The 25,608-nt window shown below is 36.2% G+C and overlaps 1 protein-coding gene across 7 annotated transcripts in view; it reads right to left on the bottom strand.

Moving 5' to 3' along the window:
- Positions 1–25,608, bottom strand: part of TTLL7 (tubulin tyrosine ligase like 7) — a 77,101-nt gene that overhangs the window by 13,570 nt on the left and 37,923 nt on the right. For 6 of the 7 annotated variants that reach the window (XR_008749059.1, XM_055815653.1, XM_055815652.1 and 3 more), the window contains 10 exons: positions 17,189–17,283; positions 16,349–16,496; positions 16,195–16,268; positions 12,703–12,838; positions 11,806–11,892; positions 7,208–7,403; positions 5,903–6,183; positions 4,522–4,578; positions 2,833–2,967; positions 1,015–1,095 (listed from right to left, as the gene is read on the bottom strand). Coding sequence is in view for 6 of the 7 variants with exons in the window: in XM_055815653.1 (XP_055671628.1) it covers positions 1,015–1,095; positions 2,833–2,967; positions 4,522–4,578; positions 5,903–6,183; positions 7,208–7,403; positions 11,806–11,892; positions 12,703–12,838; positions 16,195–16,268; positions 16,349–16,496; positions 17,189–17,283 (1,290 nt within the window). In the remaining variant the exon portion in view is untranslated. The remainder of the gene's footprint in view (positions 1–1,014; positions 1,096–2,832; positions 2,968–4,521; positions 4,579–5,902; positions 6,184–7,207; positions 7,404–11,805; positions 11,893–12,702; positions 12,839–16,194; positions 16,269–16,348; positions 16,497–17,188; positions 17,284–25,608) is intronic. The other variant, XM_055815655.1, reaches the window with a different exon arrangement.

The following is a 25,608-nucleotide window of genomic DNA, read 5'->3' as shown; positions in this document are numbered from 1 at the left end:
AAGACTGAGGATCATACTGCTGATTTTCTTAAAAGTAATTTGAGATGAGGATCTGAAATGATTCTTCCATTCTCCTTTAACAACCTCCCAACATTTTCCAATGATAATATTTATCACATATGCAGCATTTTGATTAAGTTATTTTCTTTTATGGTCTATAAAAATAGATTGCAAAACTGAGACACACAGCGATTAAATGCCTGGACCTGATACGCTACCACGTAATTTGGTCAGTGACCAAAGCAGAAAGGAAGACCCAAAATACCATTTTAGGGGCACCAAAGTGTTAATAATAGATACAATTTCTGCTACATTAAGGAAAATAAATATTACACAGGGAAGATAATTTTGACTGACATATGACATACAGGTATGACTGACACTACTGTGTGTCAGGTTGTAAACAGACTAAAACTCTTTAGATGTTATGTACTACAATACCTCCTAGACAGAGGATTAGTGAAGACAGAAGGATAAACAAATATACTTAGTCCTTTGCAAGACGAAACCAGTTAGTTGAGCATTTTAACAATATCAATAATCATTGGTTGGCATGTCTGGTTTTTATTCAGCATCATCTGTTGTAATACTGTGGGTCAAAGACTCAAATAACCAAGTGCAATATCACAAAGACTAATGGAGTTTTAATACGTCTGGTCTGGAACTGCTGACTGGTTTGTCTCTTATCAATCAAATCTGCTGAATCAATACACTTCTAAGAATGTTTGCTAAAAATTAAGTACATAAGCAGAATTAATCATTTATTTGTTTACTTTTCTTTCAGCAAACTATTTTCTTAAGAACTTGTTTTTGAAATTATATTCCAGGATAATTATGCTTGTCTAAATATAGAGCAACATAATTTTCTGCAACTTAATTAATTCATATATAGGTTAATATTAACAGCCAGTATTTTAGTATCTCAAGTCAGTCCCAGGTACTGCTGAACACCAGCAGAAACACTGCTATGTGTCTACTTCAGACAATCTGCCAAAAATGAAATACGTTACTTACTTTTCGTTGCTTTACAGAATCCAGTTTTACCAACCAATAGGATGCCACTTTTGTTTTATGATACTTCCAATTATCCATAATCTGTAGTCATTGCAAAACACAAGATGAAAGAAATACACATAAACCAACTGAAATCTGACATTTCATTCATGAGCATTCCTAATGCTAAAAAGTCTGAGCATCTATAAGACCTCTGTGAAAAGATATTTTCTCTAAAAGAAATGGAAAACATTTGCAAATTTATGGGGGGGAACATTTGCAAAGATATGTGCAATCTTTCAGTTTAATCCTACCCTCTTTTCCACCTGATTCTGACAGTCGTACACCACAAAGCAGGTAGAAACTTGTTTTGACAGACTCAGCTCAGATTCCTTGAACACAGCAATAAGTTCAATAATGCATAACTGTTAACCTATTTAAATAGCGAGGGGTTTTGCTGCATAAAGGACATCAGGAATACCTTGAAAATATCCTTACTATAAATGGTCATATATGAACTGCAATACTCTTCTTTTATGATGTCTAAGTGCTACCAAAATAGCTTGAGCTGTGAACATACATTTTTATTTTCATTTTGTTATTTTACCTTTTTGTTCTATTGCAGACCTACGACAAGTTCTGCCTCACTGACAACTAATATACCATTACTTGTTTCCTTCCATGATGAAGTATTATTTCCCATCAGAAACTAGCTAAGGCCATAAAAGAGTTCTGCCATAAGTGCATTTATAACCACGCAAGCGTTGTATGAGCCAGTACCACTAGATGGAGCGCATACACGGGCATGTGTGCACGCACACACACTCCCAGACCTACATAAATACACACGCTCCCACGTGTCTGAAAGAAAAAATTTAACGAAGCATTTTATTTCTGTTTCTATGCTAAGAGACTCAATATGCTAGTTATGAATGCTGTCTTCCAGAATCACCCAAAACAACCATCATTACAGGAGAATTCCTTTCCACTGTGATGTAGTTGCACAGATTGCTAGAGACATAATCAACATTTTGAAAGCTCACAGGGCAAAGGACATTTCAAGTCAGATATTGAATTAGATGAGTTCTAACACACAGTGGACTGTGCTTACTACATCAGAATACAGGTGTTAATTTAAAGAACTAGATCCCTCCATATTTCTACTAGGCTGAGAAAAGAATGATCTTTTTTTCTTTTCCAAGCTGATGTTAGTTTCTTTGCAGTAGATATTTAAAAGGTATTTAGACAGCATGTATTTTCTGCTTAGTATCTTAATATTAGGTGCTGCTTTTTAATTGCCTTTTAGATTGGGCATTTTCGCCTGTCTTTGATACCAAACTATGAGGGTCAGGATAATGTTGGATGTGAGAAAGAGTAAGCTGGCAGACTAGAATATTCAAAACATATGACTGGTTTTCTTTATGACTAGCAAACTTCCAGTTTGCCTTGCAGCATACCGTTCTGAGTTCTCTAGTATGCCTATTCTAGAGCAAGTTAAACATGTCAGGCTCTGTACTAACAACACCAGATGAAATATGAGTTGTAACATTCTTCTTAGCTTACTTAAAAGTTTGAACTTTCTCCACAATGAAAAATTGTATTTTCCTAACCTTCCTGGTTGTTTCTCATGTATTTTATAAAGACATAGGAATGTTTTCAGTGCTGCTCTTTCAAGGTCAGAAAGTATGCAAGGCTCCAAGCTTTTGAAATCTTTTGAATTATCCTGAGTTTTGGAAGTTTTAAGGCCACAGGAGCTCATGAATCATAAATTGAGCTTTCTACTTGCCTTCATGTTAGTGGCCTAAACAGTTCTTCTTTCTTATTTATATAGATACTTACATCTTCTATAATTAATTCTGATTCTTCATCTGTTTTTCCTGGGAACTTCATTCTCATGTCATTGATAATGAGAAGAGTCTCTTTTATCAAAGCAACTTCTTGCTCTTTTGTTTTCTGTTGCAGCAACGACTCGCTCTAAAAACCAATATGAAGTGGAGGAAAAATTTCAGGTGTGTCATTAGATCACATTACAAAGACGGTTCCTTGACAAAAATAAATTCTAAATAGGGTGACATAAAATATATTAGTAAAGTATATAGATATATCATCTAATACATGACTAATATACACACATATACCTCATACACTAATGCATCATCATTACTCATAGTTGTCAAGAAATAAAGAAAAACAGTTCAAATGTAAGTTTGCTTGAAACAGGATAAACAAATATATATTTGATATTTCTGGTCCCCACCATTTAAAATATAAATTTGAAATTCAGATAACAGACTTTGAGATTAAATTCAACATAATGAAAAAAAAAATATTAATCATTAAAAACTTCCTTTCAGTACTTCACTGCACCAATTTAACAGAAACTGCCAATTATATGTCACTGTGCTAAGATTTCTGAAAGCATTAAAAAGTAAGGACGCTTTGCTTCTACTCTGGTCAGTGGGGATTCTGACAGCGTCTTCAGCTGTCCAGGATTTTGTTTAAAGTATCAGTGCTTCTTACACCAACACCAACTTGAGCCCCTACAGTGTCTGCATAAGACCATCCCTGGAGGGTTTTGGGGTTTTCTTTAGATTTTAGACACTAGTTGTAAGTATTTCTGATCCTTTTTCTTTACTTTTGCATACTTTTCTATTTGGAAGAATAAGTGAGCATAATTGTATGTTTTTTCAAAAGTAAAATTTAAAATGTTTAGGCATTTTAATTCTTTGTATTTTGTAAGAACTACAATACTTACTTATGGATATTTTTGCTTAAGTAACTGATAAATATTTGCATGCATAACAAAATATTTTGCTATATGATACATAACTGAAATAATATGATAGCAAATATTTCCAAATCCACTTTTTTTTTTTTTTCAATTACTGCTATGATAATGTGTCTGCAGTTCTCAACTGTAAATGGCTTACTCTAAATTTAGTTTCCATACCTTTAGAACATTTGGATCTCAGCAGCCTCTAAAAATGGCAGCCCACTGCTCTTTTCTTGCCCAAAGGATAGATAAACTGATACTTCATCACACACAAATGATTTCTTCTTAGTAAGTTACAGTTTATCAATTTTAAATTTATTCTAGCAGTAATATATAGCATATTATTCTTAGTTGCAAAAATTATTATGAACAGAGTTCCATTCACAATACAGTGCTAAATTATGACTAGTTCTTATCCATTCTGTAAGTAATTTTATTCACATTATTTTAAGAAGCATGACCTAAGCTCTATCACCCAACATAATTGTTCTGCATATCAAGATCATTTCTGTGGTGGAGCTTTCTCAATGAAAAAGAGAGTATGGTGTCTTGCTAACGTTAATTTAAGTGAATAGCCCATTTTTAACGTCAGATGGTAAGAGACTGTTTTTAATCTTTCAGTAATTTGTATTTGATATAAAGTTAATGTGAATAGAAAGATCTATATTAGTCCTGTCTCATTAAGCTCTCAGAGTACATCTTGATGATAAAAGGGTACTTTTTAAACTTGAGATAGCTAATGTGATAAAAAATACCTTTAACACGTTGTGGTGAAGACACAATCTTAATGTCTTTCCAATTCTATTAGCTGACTTTAAAGATGGAAAACCATGTTAAGGAATATTTCACAAGATGTCACACACACTTTTAAAAGGATCCTTTTTCGTCATTTAAACAAAGCCTCATGGGCAAAACAGACAATGAGAATTCTACCTGCTAAAAATGATGATTAGAGATAGTAAACACTATGAAGCAAGTTAATTAGCATTGCAAAAGGATTTCTCACAATCAAAGCTCACCACAATAGAGAAAGGCTGCAAATATGGGTTAAAAGTGCCACTTTGTTTTGTCCCATCTCTGATAAATTATTTAGGTGAGGAAATATATAGGTCAGGCACCAAAGCATGAATGGAAATGCACTGGCACCAGCACACAATACAACACTGAATGAGGTTGGGGGCTGATCCCAGCAAACGCTGCCTAGGGGTAGGTAGGTGTGTGGTCCATCGTGCAAACACAAAAGAAATGCCTGGGCTGTGAAGGAGATACCAAAGAGAATGTCAGTCTGGTCACAAATGGGAAAAAATGTATCGTTCAGAAATATACTGTGAAACTACAACCAACCACACAAATTCTAAACAGGTAAAAGTGTTTAATCTCATCTATTTATTCTATTAATTGTTTAGTTAGACTATCTGAGTCTAAATGCTTGTCTGTCTCAGGGACAGGCTTCAAAAAGAACAAGTTTTATCTTCACTTTAAAAAAGAAAGATGGCTTCTGACACAGTTATTGCAGTGGCAAATCCTAAAGACAACAACAACTACCTAAAAATTTCAAATTGCTCACATTGGAAGTAGAGCACTACTGCAGTAGTATAGCCTATGCAAAATAGGTAGAGTAGGTTGAAAATTAATTACACCTTCCTCTACAATGGACACACATACAAAGTCTAACTACAGTTTTATTCTGGTACAAGGTAGTTACCTTTGGAGTATATGCTGGTTTTGAAATACTGATGTATTTTTGTTGCTGTAAAGATTTCAAAGGCAAGTACACCCTTATTTCAGAACCCCGAAGTCCCCAAACAAATCACAGAAACTTTTTGAGAGAGAGAAAAACTCTTCCAATCTTCAATAAACTATCTAGGAGAGAAGGTTTCCCAGTCACAAAAACTCTTTAAAACATTTCCATTCTCACAAAATGTGACAGCTGTATTGCTGCACCAGAAACACTGAAACATCCCAGCTAGCACTCACTATAAGTCATATGCAGGTCTACAGATTTTATTCCCGAGTTTCTGCCATAGCATTGACTACAGTACTTCAGGTTTTCTGACACTGTAAAAATCAGTCATATATTTATTGAGTTTTAGAGGAAACAAACACATTTTAAAAGCAACTGCTGTGTTGACTCACCCCTGAAGAGTTCATAGTTCCCAAACTGGGTGTCTGAGAGACTCTGGCTGAAGATGGGCTACGATTTAAAGAATGAGACCTATTCACTGAGGATGCACGCTGGATTTGCAGAGATGCTTTTGCTGAAAAGGGACGTGTCTCTGCTGCCTGTGACTGCATAGTCAATATTGATATTGAACGAGGGCAGCTTACAGAACGCCTTATTGGACCCGTGGATGATGCGGAGGATGAATATGATGGAGATTTTATATTTTTAATTGAAGGTTTCAAGTTCATTCTGCCTGCAGACAAATTAAATGATGTAATTACTTATTATTCTCTTAACACCCATTTTTCAGTCTTTCCAACTAATAACATAAATGAACAACATGCTTGCACATAGGTAGCACTACATGTTGACTAACAACTATATATGTAGCAGTCAGATCCCCTAATAATACATACTTTACATACTTTATAAGACCATTTATTTCTTCCTCATAGTCAGATTTAATCAAGTAGACTCCAGTCCTCTGTAACATGCATCAGATTTATGACAGAGTGCATATGCCTTACAGGTCCAAAAAGTATGTGGCTACTGTGTGTGGCTTCCGGACTGTAAGAATATGGAAAGAGTAGCGGAAATTTGGTTGATAGAGCCCATATTTGCAGATCTGGTCTCCCTCATCAGCTCCTGCATGGCTGTACAGTTTTTTAATTCAGTCTTCTGGTAAATAAAGGATGCTGCTATGAAAAATAAAATTTTAGAAGCAGCATTACCTGCGTGCAATTACGTGATGAAATTCATAAACACACTGCTAAAACAAAAAATAACATGCTATATATACCATGTTCAACAGAACATGCTCACACTAATGCTCTGCAGCACACAAGAAAACAATCATCAAAAAAATCTGTGCAGGGATCTCATGTAGAGTACATTACCTTCTATACGTCTCCAAATACATTTATTTATCCTTTCTATATTCCAGCAAATGCAAGCTTAATAAGACTATCTTTCACAGGGAAAAAAAATAACAATCTACTAAAAAAAAATCTTAGAGCAAAGAGGAACATTCACACTATTTCCAAGTGTAGCCCAGGTGTATTTTTCTCTTTAGCTTTCTTGGCAAAAGAATATTAATTTTTTTTCTTTTTTTAAAAAGCCACTTTCATTAATTTAGGAAAGATTTTAAAGAAGACAGAACAAGCAAACCAGTGTTTAACCCTGAGTTACAAATGTTGATGCATTCTAAAATATTGAAGCATTTTATATAATTCATTGTGAATGCCAGGCTTACTTGGAAAAGCGATCATTTAACTTACCTGATCGTTCCAAAGACTTGTATTTATTTTCTTCAAGTTCATATGAAACTTTTTTCTCTTTTTTTTCATTGTGATCTTCTTTTTCATTTTCTTCTCCTGATTCTGACATACTGCTACTGCTATCACAACTACTATCACTGTTGCAGTTCTTCAGTCTTCTTAAAGGCTGTGCACTTTCTGGCATCGAACACAAAGGCTAAAGCAAAAAAAAAAAGGGGGGGGGAGGAGGGGGCAAAAAAGCAACAGCCGCTCAAGTTACTGAATTCATTCATAATCCCAGAAGAACACATTACTATCACATTAGGTCCCTGATTCAGGCAGGTTCATTTGTACATATTTAAACCTTCCCAAACTAGATTGGAAGTTTGTCCTTAATTTTAGAATAAATGCTTAAATATTTCATTAAATTCAGTACATGGTAGTCCTAATCTTTTTCACATGAAGAGCAGCACAATATAGTAAGAGGAAAAAAAATATTTTATTTCAAGTATGACTTACACTACCAGACATACTGAATTATGGTTTGAAATCATAAATCAAGTGAATCAGAACACCATTTACAATCAGTTTCAATCCCTCACTGATATTTGCAATAACTGAAGCTATACTTCAACAACAATCAACATCAAGCAAAGAAATACACCAGGGAACTTTGGCTGATAGACTTCAGAAAGTGAAAGTGATTAATCTACATCCTGCAGAAAGCAAGAACTGGAAGAATATAGCAAGTTATGCTAGGTGTATTTCATGTCCCATGTGCACATAGGATTCAGTGTCATCAGGTATTTAAACTTGTGCTATTACCAAGGATACTGCAAGACCAAAATCAAGAAGTAGGAGACCGAGAAACTGATGCAAGAACAGAAGCTACAAATGAAAATTATTATTCTTCCATCTACCATCAAGGCAGACAAGAAAAATGCAATATCCTCCATTATATCTATTCTCCTAAGGCGGCTCATGCGGTCACTTTTCTTCGCTATGCATTTTCTTTCCAGTAATGCTCAGCTATAAGAAGCTATGGTGATGGCCTCATCTGCCTGGTTATTGAATGGACTGCAATTAAAACTCTGATTTAAAAACATTAATATAATAATTTCTGAACATATTTGGGGTCAGAGTAAAACTGAGGAAGTCTCAAGATGAATTTTAATTGCCCTGTTATCTTAGCATAATGTAATGCACCAAGATTTATTGTGAAGGGCAATAGAAAAAAGCCCCAAAGATACTTCTCCTGCAAGATACACTTCATAACTGAACATATGCTACCTAAAATTCCATTCCAGTCAAGAAAGGAAAGAGACTTCTGCCACTGACTTAAAAGCACCAGTATGTTTATGCAAGCCCAAGCTGTTAGACCAGATAAGGAAGAGTTGAAGACAACTATTCCATTGAAAAGAGACAGCCCTGGCAACTGTTCAATTACACAAAGAATATTTTGATATCTATCTACCTGCCAAAAGGACAAATTAAGGTGCCTCAACACTTAACTGCTTTCTCAAGAATAGCTGTCCTACTCATGAAATTACACGTGTCAGAGATATACTGATCAGACATTCCTGATGAGTTATGCAAGGTAAAACAAAAATTTTCAATCAAAACTCACAGGGGCTTTGAGGCAGATCTCATTCCCACTTATGATATGCATGTTCCTCACACATTCTACACTAAACAGTAAGAACATCCTGACCAAGACTTCACACCATTTAACAAAGAATTAAATATAAAGGTCAAAGGAATTACAAAAAGCAATAATGACAAATAACAGCTAGATCTGGGTTTAAATTGACCTCGTAAAATAAGAGATATTTGACTGCTTTTAGCAATTCTAATCGCCTTGATTTCCCCCTTATGCTAACCTGAATTTTCTTTCATTAATCTGATTTTATATCAGAAGATGAAAAATAAAAGTAATTGCTTATTGTCTCTAAAACGGCTGTTATATTATTTCCTTAGTTCTTTTTCCTGCGCAGTGCAATGTCATGAACATGAGGAAACCTTGCAGTGTGTGAGTACAAGGTGCCCTCTGGAGGCTACAAATGAACCAGACGTTTCCGGATTGTATTTCCCAAAGTAGAATCCAGTCATATAGTAATTGCAGGCAAAAATGCCTTCCTTCTGGGAAGTTCTTGACCTGTTTTTTACTGTGAGTTCCTGATCATGTTCAAATAATAATAAGGCTGATATTCCTAGTAAATTTGGAATAAGCAAAGCTAATTTATACACACACACACACATCCCCCTCTACCCCTCATATAAATATATATATATTTGTATGTATAAGTTACATGTATATATGTCTTTAGTTATGGAGGAGGATGAGGAGGAAAAGACCTCTCTTCTATTCCAGTTGCAAGTTTTCTGAGTCCCAACTGTTCCATTTTCCAAGGAAAACAGTGTGCCCAAGGCAGAGCACTTACCTCCTAACAGCAACTTCTGTCAGCAGGCCAGCCACTGACTTTTAGGGGAGGACAGGACATCACAAATTTCTGAAAGAACCCTTCACGTTGGGTAACATGACATGAAAAGTACTGTTCCCCCAAGTTCGTTTTGTCAATTAGATCCTGCATATGTTACTTTTTTGATGTGCTAATGCATTTTTATTTGTAGGAATTTACGATCACAAGAAGATGAGTTTTACAGCTGGATTGTTCTCTTACCTGACAGGCTGACAGGCAACAGTAAGTTCTACTGCCTACCTCACTCACCAGATTTCTATACAGATAGATGTTTAGACACTACATATCTCACAGGAGACCCTTTACAAAAAGGTGGCGAATCAAATGTATATTATTAGTCATATGCACCTTAACCCTTACAGGAAAGAGGTGATGCTCTTTTGGTACAAAATGCAAGGACCACCTGCAATGAGCATCTGCATTTCAAAGGAAGTGCCCAGGATATTATGCAAGCGGGGGAATCTCCAGTCCCATGGCTTCACTGTAGGCAATGGTTTAAATGTTTGAGAAGTATACCTGGACCCTAAAAAAAATGCAAGAATACAGATCCTGTGCACACTGCAAGGAAAAGAAACAGTCTCCTTGGATAAGCTATTTCATTGCCTTCCCTTTTAATTTGATCAATGTTATGGCAAAAAAAAAAAACATCAGAACTTTGGTCATAAGCAATTTTTTCTTTCTTTTATAAGGGCAAATGATATTGTACTGGTAGAGCAGCCTGTAAGCCACAAAATCCATTTGCCTGCTATAAAAGAACACCATGTCATATAGTCTCACTCATAAATTGATCAAACTTCACCTTAAAACTAATTAGGAGAGGTTTCTTAATTTGCCCTTGGTACCCTATGAAATCCTTATAGCCTCCAGCCTGGGAATGGCTTGTGTGCACCCAGTGTAGAGATAGTACATATCAACTCTGTGTGCGTACAGTCAACCAGACAGATGCTCTTTGAGGGCTGCTGGGAAAAGACAAGGCTTCTGGAAAAAGGAAAAAAAAATGACTGAGATGTTAAACTCGAATTAAGTGACCCTATATTAAAGAATTTAAAATAAAATCTCAAGGAAAAGAATGCCTGAAGAATGTGGATTGAGTGCGTTGCTAGGGTGGACTGGATATTTTTTTTTTTTTCTCCTCTTTAAAATGAATCCACCAATGTTAAAGCACGAGCTCAAAAAATCCCCATCTTTGTAATGAGGTTCCTGCAAATCTGTCTTAATACCAGACTGGGTATGCAGATCCTCTTTCCAGTATGCACGCCTGTAACAAGATGTACCTCTTCGAATTCTTGCACATATCTGAAGTACGCCTGCAAGCTCAGGACAATTGTCAGCATTCATTTTGTATAGGAATTCCCAGATTTGTACACCATGTAATCAGAAACATAAAATGCTATAAAAAAAATTCACATTCATCCATAAATAAATCCATCACACATAAACGTAGGCTCTTCTAAACAGACCTGACCTAAAGTGTTTGCAGGATATAAGAAACATACTTATTTTAGTCAAGCCCAAACTATTTATCTTTATTGGCTTAAAGAAGATATGCAGTGTATTTAAGGCAAAGACTTGCATGAACTATGCACATAACCAGAAAGCATTAGGCTAAAAATAATATACATTCACTTTAAAAGCAGACTTTGGATATGAAACAGGCTCCAAGATATACTGTACAACCATTTTAGCAAGTCAGCAAGCTACAGATACATCATAATCATAGTTAATCCTTTGACTTCCACGCTGCCTTTTATCCCATGATCTCAAAATTCCTTAGTGGAACTAATCGATTAAAGATGAAAGCATTCTTTTGAGATAGACTATGGATATAAAAATCATTTCATACACTGAAATCAAGCAATCTCTTGTACAACAGTTGTTGCCATGCTCATCAATTCCTCAAAGTAGCTTAAAAAGCAAAAGAAGGATCTCGTATCCCATTAAAATTTTAATGGGATTTAGTTGGACAAATGGTAGTTATGCTTCTTTTCATATTAAAAAAAAAAGAAAGAAAAAAAAAGGCTAATGGCAGGCTGAGGAATAAAACTTCCACAAGGATCAGCTAACTAATTCCCCACTTAAAATCCTCAAGCTACCTCCCTAGAGAGCCAAATAAAAAATTGGTATCTAAAAGTCAAATACCTTAGGTCCTCGCTGCCTGGTGCATTTTCCCATTAGTTTTTCATCATCTATTTCACACTGCTCCAGAAGGTCCAAAATGTCCTCCTCCTAGAAATGGGAATTCCACTACAATTAATTCAAAGTAGGACATATGCCATCCTTCCAAAATTCAAGCACCAAGTGGTAGGAATTTGAAATTACTTTGGTTACTAATTCCTGAAATAAGACTATGAATCCCTACGCAGGAAGATATAAAAGTATTTCTTCAGATGCATGCATCTCTGCTTGCAAGCAACATGAAATTGAAAGTTAAGATCAATTATTGACATTTATTAAAGACAAAAGTTTGACGAAAGAGTTGAGCAAAGATTCCTGTACAACTGCTGGATTATGCCAACTACAAACATGGGAAATTATTTCTCAGATTTCAAATTAAACCATGTTAGTTGGTTATTGTAAATATAGCCACTGTCCTACTGTCTCTGACTACACAAGTAGGCAATGAGGCAGAGTTTTTGAATGCCTTAAACTACTGGAGCTGGTTTTATGACATCTCTTGTTCTAGTCCATACAAGTGGATGAATAGGCTGGGGACATTACTGGAGGAAGAAGGAGGCAATTACCAGCTCAAAAGCAGTTTCTGCCAACCTCTGGTTTGGCCAGGGGTAAGGCTGAGGATCAGGGAAATGGTAAAGTAGCTTAAAGCCATCTAGCCTGTCTCCACCCTGGGTCCACTGCAGTTCATCCAGATTCAAGGATCTGGCCCACAAGCTGCACAAAGAATAATAATAAAATGATGGAAACATTATCAAATGCTATTTTTTAGCCATCACACATGATTATCATGAAACTAATCCACGAGGTCATGAATTCAAAGATAAATAAGTCCTAAAGCCAATACATCTTGTGCTTCAGTACCTTCATTCTTTTTAAAGGGTTATTCATTTCCCGCTGAAGTGAAGCTGCTCTCCCAGCAAGAAACGTCTGGAAAGCAGTAGCTAACAAACTCTCATACTTTTCAAGTAATGTCTTATCATCAGGAGGGTAAATTCGCCTAAAAGTGGGGAAAAAAAACCTGAGTTTAATATAGAAACTGAGCTATTTATCACACTAGGAACAAAAGCAATGCAGCTAATTCACAGTCTCTTCTATAATACATGCACATCCCACCTATAATAATTTTATAATATCATATCATAAAACATATACTCTGGACATTGCTCTAATTTTAACCCAGTGAACACATTCCTGTTTAAACCAGCAGTTAGCTAGTCAAAAGAAATATTATGCAGGTCATTCCAGAGATATACCAAAACTCAGTTTTGCAGTACTCTGAAATTTCAGTGGGTGTGAATGATGCATGCAGGTGTGAACAATTCTATTAACAAAATATTGCATGTAAAATGCAGAGCCACAAAGTAACCTGTATTAGCAATAAAAGGACACAAAACAGTGAAAATCTGAGCAATTGCTTGGAGTTAATGGGCACGAGGTAACTTAAAGATGAATATGTACTGCACTTGAATACTAAATCCACCAAAATAATGAACGGGAAGAAACAGATACTATAAGGAAAAAAAAAGGTTTTCTGGTACACAGATGTACAGGGTTACTCTTATTTTCCATTAGAGCAGCTATGCCATTAATCTCTAAAATCACAGCTAACGAGATTATGACAATAAGAGAAGCAGGACTTGATGATTTGTTCATGATCATCACAACGGGCTTTGAAGAAAACCACTTCAATCCATTTGTCATGAATGCCTGAAAAACAGCCAGAAATTATAAAGATGGAAGACTAATTTCTAGCGTATTGTAAGGAGAAACCCGTAAGTTCATTCTGCCTGCACTGTGCAAAGCTTAGGTACCATTCATATATTGACTGGCACTATGTGACTTCTATGTTTTTGTGGATCTTTCCTGAACTTTATACAAGGTTCTTTCTCCTTCTTCCTTTTCAGTCTTTTCCTCCTTGAAAATGTATCGTCCTTGATTATTTTGTTGCAATATAAAAAGGATGGTTGTGAACCCATTAGACTCGGGGCCATTCCAGGGCAAAATGAAGATGGTTCTAGTTTGCATAAAACACCTGTAGGAGATCTAATCTAGTTGCAGTCAACACTTCTTAATGGTGTTGATTCTACTGCTGAAAAGTGCCACAGAACAATACTTTAAAGAAAGGATACTCATTTTAATATATGTAGAAATACACTGCATCTAAAGGCCATTTCAAAGTCATACACATCCTTTTCAGTTCCTCATAAATTCACAAAAGCTTGAAAGCATGGCCCCTACTTTGACTGCCCAGGACTCCTACTGGAATCAGTGGGCTGATTGTGCTTGCAGACAGACGGGAGACTAAGCCAACTGCTGAACTGGCATCCATAGATTCAACCAAAGCCTGCTGAGGTCGACTGAGATTTCTCTGGATTTTTATTCAGAAAACAATAATAATCAATGCAGCAATACTAGCACTCAAAATTTCCATGATTCTATGGCAATGCATGGCAGAAGCTAGTCCTGCTTTGCATGAAAACATCACAAGCAGAAAATACTGCATAAAGCTCAAATAAAATTCCTCTGCATCTCTAGCCAAGATTCCTTTACTTCTGAGGCTCTGCTGATTCTTCAGCCTTTTTGCAAACACGTGGTAATAAGAAAACACAAAGTTGTTTTGCCCTTTTACATGCACATTCCTCATGAAATGACACTTTTTCCGGAGGAAGAAAAAAAAAAAAAAAAAGCGTGTGTATATGTATTGATTTACATTAACCAAAAAGCTAAATAAAGAGAACATTTGGCTCATTTTCAGTCAAGAACTGAATAAGCAACCTAAAATGTGATCAGTTAAAAAGTTAGACTTTAAAGTTGTCAAAAAACCAAAGTGTATTAAAGCATCATGATGATTCTCGTTCTTATAGTTTAAGCAGCTTGAAAATAACTGCTTCAGTGTGGGTTTTTTTTGATGCACTCATTCAGCTCCACATATGTCAGGAAAGGATGTAATTAAAATGGAATGTTACAAAGAAAGACTTTTTGTAAGCAAAATGTTAATTCATCAAAAATGAAAATTTCACAGAAACATCTACCTATTTAAATGAGAACTTTACTGGGAATTACAGAACATCTGCTCAAAAAAGCAGAGATGAAGAACAGCAGTAAAGGCATTCTGACTAATTCAGAATAAAAGATGTGAACTCAGACCTCCCACGTCCTGGACGAATGTTATAAAGAGTGGGTAAATCTCTTCCTAGCTGTACTCTGTTCCCTTTTGCCAAATAGTCATAGGCTTGCTTTCACTTCTCATTGAAGCAAATATCAAGAAATAATAATTATAACAAAAACATCACACACAAAAAATCTTGTTTTCTGGCCAATTTCTATTATAACCAACAAGTTAAAGCTTCCTTTTGAACATATATTTCCAAGGAATCTGAAGACACTTAAGTGTAAGCCTACTAAGATCCAAAATCAAAGTGCAGAAATATGAATATAGTATTTCAAATGCCATCCTATCAAAAATTATGGAAGCATTAATAATGTTTCAAAACTTTTAGCAAGCCTCATAAATAACATTGAGATTATTTTTTTTTTTAAATAGGGGAATACTCACATCCCTATATTGCCCCCACCCTAAAGATAAGAATCATCATATGTGATTATAGAACAGATTCACAATGACAGCATGGTTCCTGATACACTGAATATGAACAATCAAGTCTTTCAAGCAAATATCTTGCACAAACACTAGAGTGACTGATGTCATATAAATTCCTAAATACGTGCAACAATTTGGAATCAAAAAAAGAACTATCTGAAAAAAATACTTTACTACATGATGTACATGTATATATTGTCTATAAATACCGACACATGTATATATTTTAACAGGCTTTGGAGAAACCATTCTTTCAAATATACCAGAGATTAAGAGAATAAATGTTGAGAAGCTCATTTCCATTTGTATTAAAAAAAAAAAAAACAACCAAAAAACCCCAATTTGGAATCAAAAAAAGAACTATCTGAAAAAAATACTTTACTACATGATGTATATGTATATATTGTCTATAAATACCTACACAAGGAATGCTCAGGTTCACTGGGAACACATCTATTTTAACAGGCTTTGGAGAAACCATTCTTTCAAATATACCAGAGATTAAGAGAATAAATGTTGAGAAGCTCATTTCCATTTGTATTTTTGGAGAAAAAAAAAAAAAACAAACCAATTTGGAATCAAAAAAAGAACTATCTGAAAAAAATACTTTACTACATGATGTACATGTATATATTGTCTATAAATACCTACACAATTTTGGCAGAAAACTATCATCTACCACAAACACTTGTTTCCATTATTCCCAAAGAATGCTCTGAATACTTCCTACTAATACAGTCAAAAATAGTTACCTGTAGTTCCCCATGTGTCTATTTTCATGCTCCTCTTTGGAAATCTGTTTACGTACTTGTGCAAGTCTTTCCTTCTACAAATCAAGAAAACAAGACAATTAAAACCAAGAGCACAAGCCATGGGCAAGAAACAGCACATTTTCTTCCTTCCTACCAGTTCTTCTTTTCTCCTTTCCAGTGTATGGCGCTGCTTCTCCCAGTCTGAGGAACCTGGCAACAGTTTTTTCATTGAACCTTGACCATACAGTCTTTTTTGAGCCTCAGCCTTCTGTTGAGCTAAATTTCTCCTTTTATCACTTGTCCTGAAACACAGATGATATTAAAATATGTCAATCCAATGTAGCTGAGATGAGATGCACTTTCATCTCAAGTATATTATTTGTATTTTCCAGTCAGTCATGTGCAGGTTATGATATAAATTCAGGACTGAAACATTCAATAGGAATTTTTTTAAAATATCAACTTCTATGGCTACAATATTTTCACACTTTAAGATGTACTTTAATGACTCTGTACTGTAATTTAATGTATCATTTTGGCTATATCTATTTGCCTGAAATGTAGATTTTTTCCAACATATCCCAATGACAAAGTTTTCTTGCAGAGGGGTATAGCTTCTGACCTTATGTCAAACTAAAGCAAACTAAAGCAAATTTCCTGTGTGGCCACATGCCCAAGACTGCACTCATATTCCCACTTTGTGACCTGTTTGAAAAGTCATTTAAAATATATGTACGAAAATTACTATTAAATAAAAATAAATAAATAAAAATAAAAACCTCCCATTTTTTGCAAGCACATGAGCAAGAAGAAAAAATATTTTTGGGTTAATTTCAATAGCAAAACTGACAGCAAGGGAAACATTTAAGTTTTGAAAATATGAAAATGAAAAAAAAGGTTTTCATTTTCTAGTCCAGTTCAAACTTTAAAAAATAAATAAATAAATCAAAGCAACAGAAAGACAGCCAGATTGTAGAAAGGAGGACAAGTTTACCGTATGTTGAGAAGCTTTAATGCATTTAGCAGAACGCCTTTTTTTACATCATAGTCTATTTTTTGATCAGTTCCAAAGCTTGGGGCACGATTAATCTGAAAAAACGAGATACAGAAGACTCAGGAACGTTCAGGTTCACTAGGAACACATCTATTTTAACAGGCTTTGGAGAAACCATTCTTTCAAACATAGCAGAGATTAAGAGAATAAATGTTGAGAAGCTCATTTCCATTTGTATTTTTTGAAAAAAAAAAAACAAAACCAAACCAATTTGGAATAAAAAAAAAAAACTATCTGAAAAAAATACTTTACTACAAGATGTACATGTATATATTGTCTATAAATACCTACACATGTATATATTTTAACAGGCTTTGGAGAAACCATTCTTTCAAATATAGCAGAGATTAAGAGAATAAATGTTGAGAAGCTCATTTCCATTTGTATTAAAAAAAAAAAAAAATAACAGAAAGAGTATTGAGTATCACAGATATCGGGAGCCAAGAGATGTACCTTTCAGCCACCAAGTTATCCAGACACTTAAAATGAACACCATCAAGTACTGGCACTGTGAATCCAGTCTGATTTATTCTTGCTTACTGCAACCAGAAAATTTACCATGCAAAGTGTTGTTAAACACATTGTAACAGACCATGTGCCATGCTATGGTAGTCCAGCACAAGAAGAGTTAAATTCTTTCCTAGTTCCCAGTCTGAAAGCAACTTTGAACAATTCTCTAAACAGTAACAACTATATAAGGACAGAAAAAGGCTCTAATTCAAGGTCTTCTCAAGTGTATTTAAATAACTATTCAGATACACTTTACAGCAACACCTAGAGATGTAAGTTATTAAATCAGTAAATACTGTGAAAACATAAAATAATTAATAATCTCAGTAACAAAAAGCTTATAAACTATGTACAAAATAAGAGATTAAAAATGTTACCGTAAGTATAGAGGAACAAGGGAAATGCAACTGGGAACAAGTAAGAGTCAATCACATGCTTAACAGCCAGGAGTCTCAACCAACCGCCACATAACCACTGCCACGCTTTGGAGGCCCTGCAGAAGAACTGCAGTTTTCAGAAAGCTTTGAGCAGGGATAATGAAGTAGCTGCATCAGCATTTCTAGCAACACCTTCCAGGCTGGTATAAAAATGTATGCATGAGCAATGGGTGCTACTGAGAGGCAGGAATCTCACCTTGATAGTGAATGGGCAGTGCTGGTTACAGAAGGGACAGAGCTTCAGAAATGAAAACGAACACCTTGTGCCCCACACAAGTAAAAAGTGCAATACAGTTAGTATGCTCAAAGCAGAGAGCAAAACCAGGTCATTAAAATTCTGGTTTAACACTTCAGATACATAAGAGCATCTTAGAGCCTCTGCCGTTGTGGGACAAAACTATTCTGGCTGGGGTGAGCCACCAACTGCCCTGTTGCTGAGCCCCAGATGCCCCATCACTTATGCTTTTAGCCAAAGGGTACCTCTTGGTTTTAAGAATCAGCTTGTTCGCTGGTTTTGCTGACAGGTTGGCAAGTGCAAAATGAGATCTGGTGTTGAAAGACAATTCATGAAAATTCGGCAGAAATGGTGAAAAGGTATATACATATTCTTTTCTGGAAGACTGTCATCCAAGTATTTAATTGACCAATCTCCCTAGACTGATGTGTTCATCTCCTATCACATCCCAAGGGCTCAATCTTTTTTCTTCCGTACTGTGATAGTACAAACATTTATTGACATCTGTTGTTTTATAAATGCGAACATTCCACTTTCAGCTAAGCAAACATGTAGACATTTAGAGAAACAAACACAAGGATTAAAACCCAGTTCTCCAACATTTTATTGGAGAATACTGGCAGTTGATGAGACCACAGACACAATGCATCTTATTTTCAATGTGAAGTTTAAACAAAACACTTTCACTAGAGCTGCATTGATTAAATGCAGTTGATAACTGAAAAAAAAAGTTGAAAATAATTATGATCTTGTCTATATTGTCTAATCCTGGAAGAATTTATGTATGTTTAAAAAGATATGCATGAAGGTCCAATATAGAGCCTTTTGCTTCAGTCCAGCAAATACCTAAGTATGCAAAAAGCTCACTGGACTGAAAACAGAGACATAAAAGCAAGCCTCAACTCCTTCTTCAGGAGAAATGTTAGGTATTGAACAAAATTATATCTGTACCATGTATTGACTTTTTTTCTTACTCCATACAAACATGTAGCAACTAACAATATTCTACTTCAAAATAAAGTTTTTGCATGCATTACAAATGAACAGACAGAAATACATTTATTAAAACCTTCAACAGATTAATTTCAAATTTTTTATGTACACTGAATCCTTAAATCCAGTGAGACTGCAGTTAAATACAGGGACTTATTTGGAACGTGTGAAATGTTGTGTTGGCCCAATACTGAATTCCTCGAGATGCACACACATGCTCACACAGCACTGAAGCATCCAGCTTGAGAGCATACAAAGTATACACTGTTGTATTTATGTTTGGCTTAGGTACTTCCTAGATTTACAACAATTTGAAGTATATTGTTGGGCATATATTCTGCATTAATAAAAATTTTATAAATATGTGTTAATTATATGAGCACCAGCGAGAATTAACACCATGAAAAGTGTACAACAGTTTAAATAACAGTTTCTTTCCTCTGGGTGAATTTTGCCAAAAATCTACATCTGGCACTTCTGAACAAACAAAACCATACTGACTGTGTTTATTAAGCAGAAAATTAAAGTTAAAAAAGATATAAGAAGGAATTTGAAATGCTATTATGAAGCAAAATAGCAAAATGCTATTATGAGACATTAGACAACCACTCTGCGTTAAATTAACGCGGCCATTTAAGAGGCTGAAAAGCTATGGCATGCATAGTTGAAACTGGAGCACTACTGTATCACCCGCATCCTCCATTTTTTGACACACCATTCCTGACTGTTTGAAACCCCAATCCTACTGTGACTTCAAACCTGAAGAGTAACCAGAGGGGCAGTAAAAACAGTGATCCAGTTCTGGATAGCTACCGCAAACTTGGCTTGGTGGAATATCTTTCACATAGCAGTAGATGCAGGTCCAGTACAAACAAAATCCGTGCAAACAGAAAGTTAATACATAGAAAGCAGGTGTGAATTTAAAGTTCATTAGATACTCCACATTAACTTTCTATGTGTATACTTGAACTGTCTCTTGATTTAGTATGACTATGTGCAAGGATGCTTCACTAACAAACTTTTCTCTTTAACCTTCTTCATCTGTTCCATGCATCTCCCTTCTCACTACAGAAACTTCAAGAGGCAGTCTTGACAGCTGACCTTTTATTTTTGACCAGCCAAAAGTTTACTTGCCACTAAGTGTAGATGGAGTTATGGAAGGTATAAAAATGCGGAATATCTTCATCCAGCATTGCTACCCAAAACTTCATAACCTGAACCAACTGCCTAAGTTTCTGATGTGCAAAATGACTCATACCCTTGGGGTAAATCTGCAAGAAATCATAATTAAGTCAAAAAACAAAGGGTTTAATCCACAAATAACATTTTTAGAAGAGAAAAACCCTCTTCAATGCCAGGAAAAAAAAAAAAAAAAGATGCAGCAGATAATCTAATCTCTAGAGCATACAGACAATGGGCTCCCTGCAAAGAGCAGAAATAACTGCAGACCACAACATTTTACAGTCTCACCACACAATACCTTTTCAATGCTCCACTCAGTTGTTCTCAAAGGTTACTAATGCCTTTTTCCTTAACAGTGTCTTCATGCTATAGACTACCTGGGGCCTCACTCAAAAGAATAAAATAATTACATGCTTGATCTAGCTGAATATCTTCCACGATCAGCACTACTCTTAAACTAGCAGCTAAGCGGTTGAATCTACTCATGACAGATTTTATAACGCTAATTTTGGAGTTATGGCAGTGTCATGCCTTAGGTTTCTTTAGGAAGTTTGAAGTTTTGAAGATAGTTTATCCAATCTGTTGCATACAACAATGCACAGAAAAGAAAACCTGCTTGATAAACAAATACATTATTCCTCTATATAGATTCCTGGACATAATGCTTCCCACATCTATTATTTTTACAATAGCACAGTTTTATCTCCCAAATACCTGCTTTAGGGGTGATGATACTTTACTTTCTACAACTTTGCAATAGGTATAGAACTCAACTTGTCCACATAAATTTTTAATTCCTCCAACTGAAATCTTCAATTTTGGTTTCATAATTAAAATTTCACTGAATAGAGCACATACAATTAATCAAACTTCTTGTAAGCACAGCAGTTGTGTAGCCCAGTGTATTTCATAGTTACATACTTGCCAGTAGAGGACCTCATATCTCTAATGCTTAAATTCAGAAGCATAAGTTGAGGTACCTCCTGTGAAGGCTCCTATCCAGTTACACTTGCAAAGGATTCTGATTCTACAAAAATTAAAATCTGTAAATGTGTAACATACACCATTTTCTTCTTCACCAAGACATAGGATAAATTTCAGCCTCGCATTTCACCAAAACAGTCAAAGAGCATATTCTCACCTCCCACTGCTGCAGCCTATTAGCATGGAGTAGGAAAAGAAATTTTCCACTGTCACACATACCTATTAAAAAACCCTTTCAAATATAAAGAGAGATTATATGAATGATTTTATAAACCAAAAATCAATGGAATAAAATGTTATCTCCTTTCAATAACAGGGATTTAATACATGTTCAATCTGTACGACAGCATGAATATTTTGGAAATGATCTCATTCTTTATTAAAGTAATTGAGATTGCTAGCAATAGAATACAAAAAGCAAAAGAAATTTACAAGCCATAAAAAATCCTATTACACAGAATGCTGTTAGTGGCTATCATTGAGCAGATCTTTGATTAGAGACAATCATGAAGTTCATTCTAATCACTCATTTCTAAAATTCACAATTGTGAGAGTGCTAACAGCCTTTTTCTCAGCTTAAGCAGAAGGTTGGTTTTCCATGGCAGCTTAAACTAATACAAATCCAAGCTGTCATACTCTGCCTACTTCATTGTCTTGGCACTGGCATTCACAGAGAACAAGGAAGCTGATCCCAATGATCCACACAAAGATTAACCTCACCAAAAGTTACTTTTCCTTGGTCCTTGATCATCTCAGGAAGGAATCCTACAAGTACCAGTGCCATCGCAGGGAAGAGGGCAGGGAGCACACCTTCAACAAAGGAGGAGGGCAGAGATCTTCCAGTAGGTACATTGATCAGTTTAAGCACCACAGAACTGCCTCGTACAGGTGCAGTTTCACATTTTACCTAGTCCGGTGCAACTGCAGGCTGCCACAAAGGTCTGGTGCTGTCCCCTTCTTAGTGCTGCCTTCACGTCACTTCTCCCTTCCCCACACCAGACCAAGAGGTGTGCAGTCCCTGCGTGAGGAAGCTCTGCAGGCTGACTGACTGTAAAAGTATAGTTTGCTTGGAATGATAAATTACATGTTCATCCAAACAGCAACTAGAAACGTGACCACCAGATAGATGCAAGTTGCTAGACCAGCTCTTTGGGACACTGCTCACAGTAACGCAGTATCATATGTTAAATCAAACTGCACTCTTTAACTCTTCATTCACTTGAAAAGTGTGAAGAGTAGGAGTTACACTGAAGGCAAATACTGAGTCAGTTAAAGTCCTGTGTGCTTAGTGGATTCACTGCTACTGTTTGAGAGCAAGAGAACCCATGGACAAGTGTCAGAGGGAAGAAAAAGCCAGCAGACAGCAGGAGAAAGAACCCCAAAAATGGCTCTCCAAGGCAACAGAGGGAGAGGCCACCTGCGCACAAGAATCACTGAAACTGAGTCGTCTTTGTTATAAACAAATAGAATTAAAAAGAAGGAAAGGATTGAATGAAAGAGTCTCATCAGCTGCTCTTCCCAATGGTAACCGGAAAGATTCTAAACATTGCTAATCTCTTGGGTCAAGGGGCAACTGAGCTTTTACAGCTTTTTCTTTTAAACATATATACATATATATAAACTCACCACATAACTGAAATGCTGACCTTGCTGGAGACCATGGGAGGGCAGTATTAATGGTGCTTTGTGCTCACCTAACTGATCATTACTGCCTGTGCACTGCTCCTTTGCTAACACTTCCTCATTGACTGTTGTAGAAGTTCTATGTGAAACAGACAGTTTTTTACCGAAGAATAAAAGTAAAACAGGTGCTCGCTGTTGCAAACCTACAGAGAAAATAAGCTTTTCCTTTTCAAACTTACAACAAGCTGCAAAAGAGGTCTTAATGAAATGTTAGTTAAATCAATGTATAGTTGAAAAATCCAGTGCTTTTAAAGAGATGCATTTTCAGGTTTCATTATGTTTTTACTAACTCTTGGAAGTACAAGAAAGTAAACTTCCCATGCTTAAAATTTATATTTTCAAAGCTCAAATTCCTTTGTTAAAGTTATTAACATTACACCCAGAAATGGGTAGTTAACAATTCTGCTTTACACAATAATGTAACTATTATACTTTTCGTACTATTCTTATTTAGATTCATATAACTTAAAGGGAGAGAACGAAGTGTGAATTGAGCACTTTGCAATAGAATAACAGCGCAGGCTGCTCACCCTGACACCAGAGATTGCTGTTGCAGTAAGAAACAACATGAATACTCAGGTTCTCTATTTCTAAAAAGCTGAAATTTGATTTACAACATTTTTATGTATTTTGAAACATGCCAGAAAATGGAATAGTTTGAGGTTCTGTTCTCTTCAGAGCAGAGAAAACATCGTGGTCTGCTCAGTAGATATTTATATAATAAATACACATATTCTTGAAATAGCAGTCCAGGAGCTGTTGTTTGATCATGTTAGGTGGTGAACACTTCCTTCAAACAGAATGCTTTTAAATCCTCTTAACATTTGTGACTGTTAAGAGCAATATGAATATCGCAGAGGATGTCTGTACCTTACAGAATAACTTAAGATGCTCCCCATCAACTGTGAATATAATTCATGTGCTCTGTGGAAAGCTGACACAATAGGCAGCTGGCAGAATTTTTTGGTTTTAATGGTTCTAAATTACAAAGGAACAATAGCCAGCCTCACAGTAAAACCTAAATGGGCTTATACCTGTGTGGGAACCACCGAGGCATAATAAATTAGGGTGCTCACAAAGCCAGTTCAGTTACTTTTCAGATAAGAATCTCACTTTAAGTTCTCTGTATGAAGAAAAGTTTAAGTTTTTTCCCCTTAACAAGTAACTTGCAGCATAATTGCTTTGCGTAGTCACCTATGCATTTATCAAGGCATCAGCAAAGGACATCTTTATCTATTTCAAAATAGTAACAGAAATCCCAAAAGATCATGAAGAAAGTTTTCCCAGGTGTTTTTTTTTCTCTTATTCTCTTTTTCTTCATTCAAACAACTTTCCCACATCATGTCCCTGATGTCAGCATTATTCCTGAATTTTCCCAGCCATTTCATTGTGCATCTCTGAGGAGCACCTGCCTTCTCTCAAAGCCCACTTCAGGTCTGCAGTTAGATCATAGAATATCGTCAAGTCCAACTCCTTGCTCCTCACAGACCACCTAAAACTAAACCATGTGACTAACAGTGTCATCCAGATGGTCCTCAAACTCTTGACAGGCTTGGTGCCATGACCACTTCCCTGGGAAGCCTATTCCACTGACCGACGACCCCCCCTGTGAAGAATCTTTTCCTAATGTCTAATCTGAACCTCCCCTGACACAGCCTCGTTCCATTTCCTTGTGTCCTATCGCTGGTCACCAGAGAGAGGAGATCAGCTCTTTCCCCTCCACTGCCCCCCTTGAGGAAGCTGTAGACTGTGATGAGGTCACCCCCCAGCCTTCTCTTCTCCAGCCTGAACAAGCCAAGTGGCCACAGGCACTCCTCATGAGTCTTGCCCTCGAGGCCTTTCACCATCTTGGTCACTCTCCTCTGGACACACTCTAATAGTCTGAGGTCCTGATACTGAGGTGCCCAAAATGCACACAGCACTCGAGGCGGGGCCGCACCAGTGCAGCGTAGAGTGCCACAACCACCTCCCTCACCCAGCCATCTATGCTGTGCTTGATGCACCCCAAGACACGGCTGGCCCTTTTTGGTGCCAGGGCACGCTGCTGGCTGATATTCAACCTGTCATCAACCCAAATCCCCACATCTCTTTCCACGGGGCTACTCCCCAGCCTCTTCATCCCTCCATTTGTACGTATAACCAGGATTACCACATGCCAGGTGAAAAATCCAGCACTTGCTCTTGTTAAATTTCATGCAGCTGGTGATTTCCCACAAAGCCCTCCCTTTCCAGGTGAAGTAAAATGAGTTCCCCCAGCTCCTCCTCATACAGCATGTCCTCCAGCCCTCTAAGTACCTTAGCACCTTTCTGCTAAAATCATTCCAGGTTGTCAATGT

Source organism: Falco peregrinus, chromosome 10 (genome assembly GCF_023634155.1).
Source record: "Falco peregrinus isolate bFalPer1 chromosome 10, bFalPer1.pri, whole genome shotgun sequence".
Classification (NCBI taxonomy): Eukaryota; Metazoa; Chordata; class Aves; order Falconiformes; family Falconidae; genus Falco; species Falco peregrinus.
This window is presented reverse-complemented; position numbering and strand designations above follow the sequence as displayed.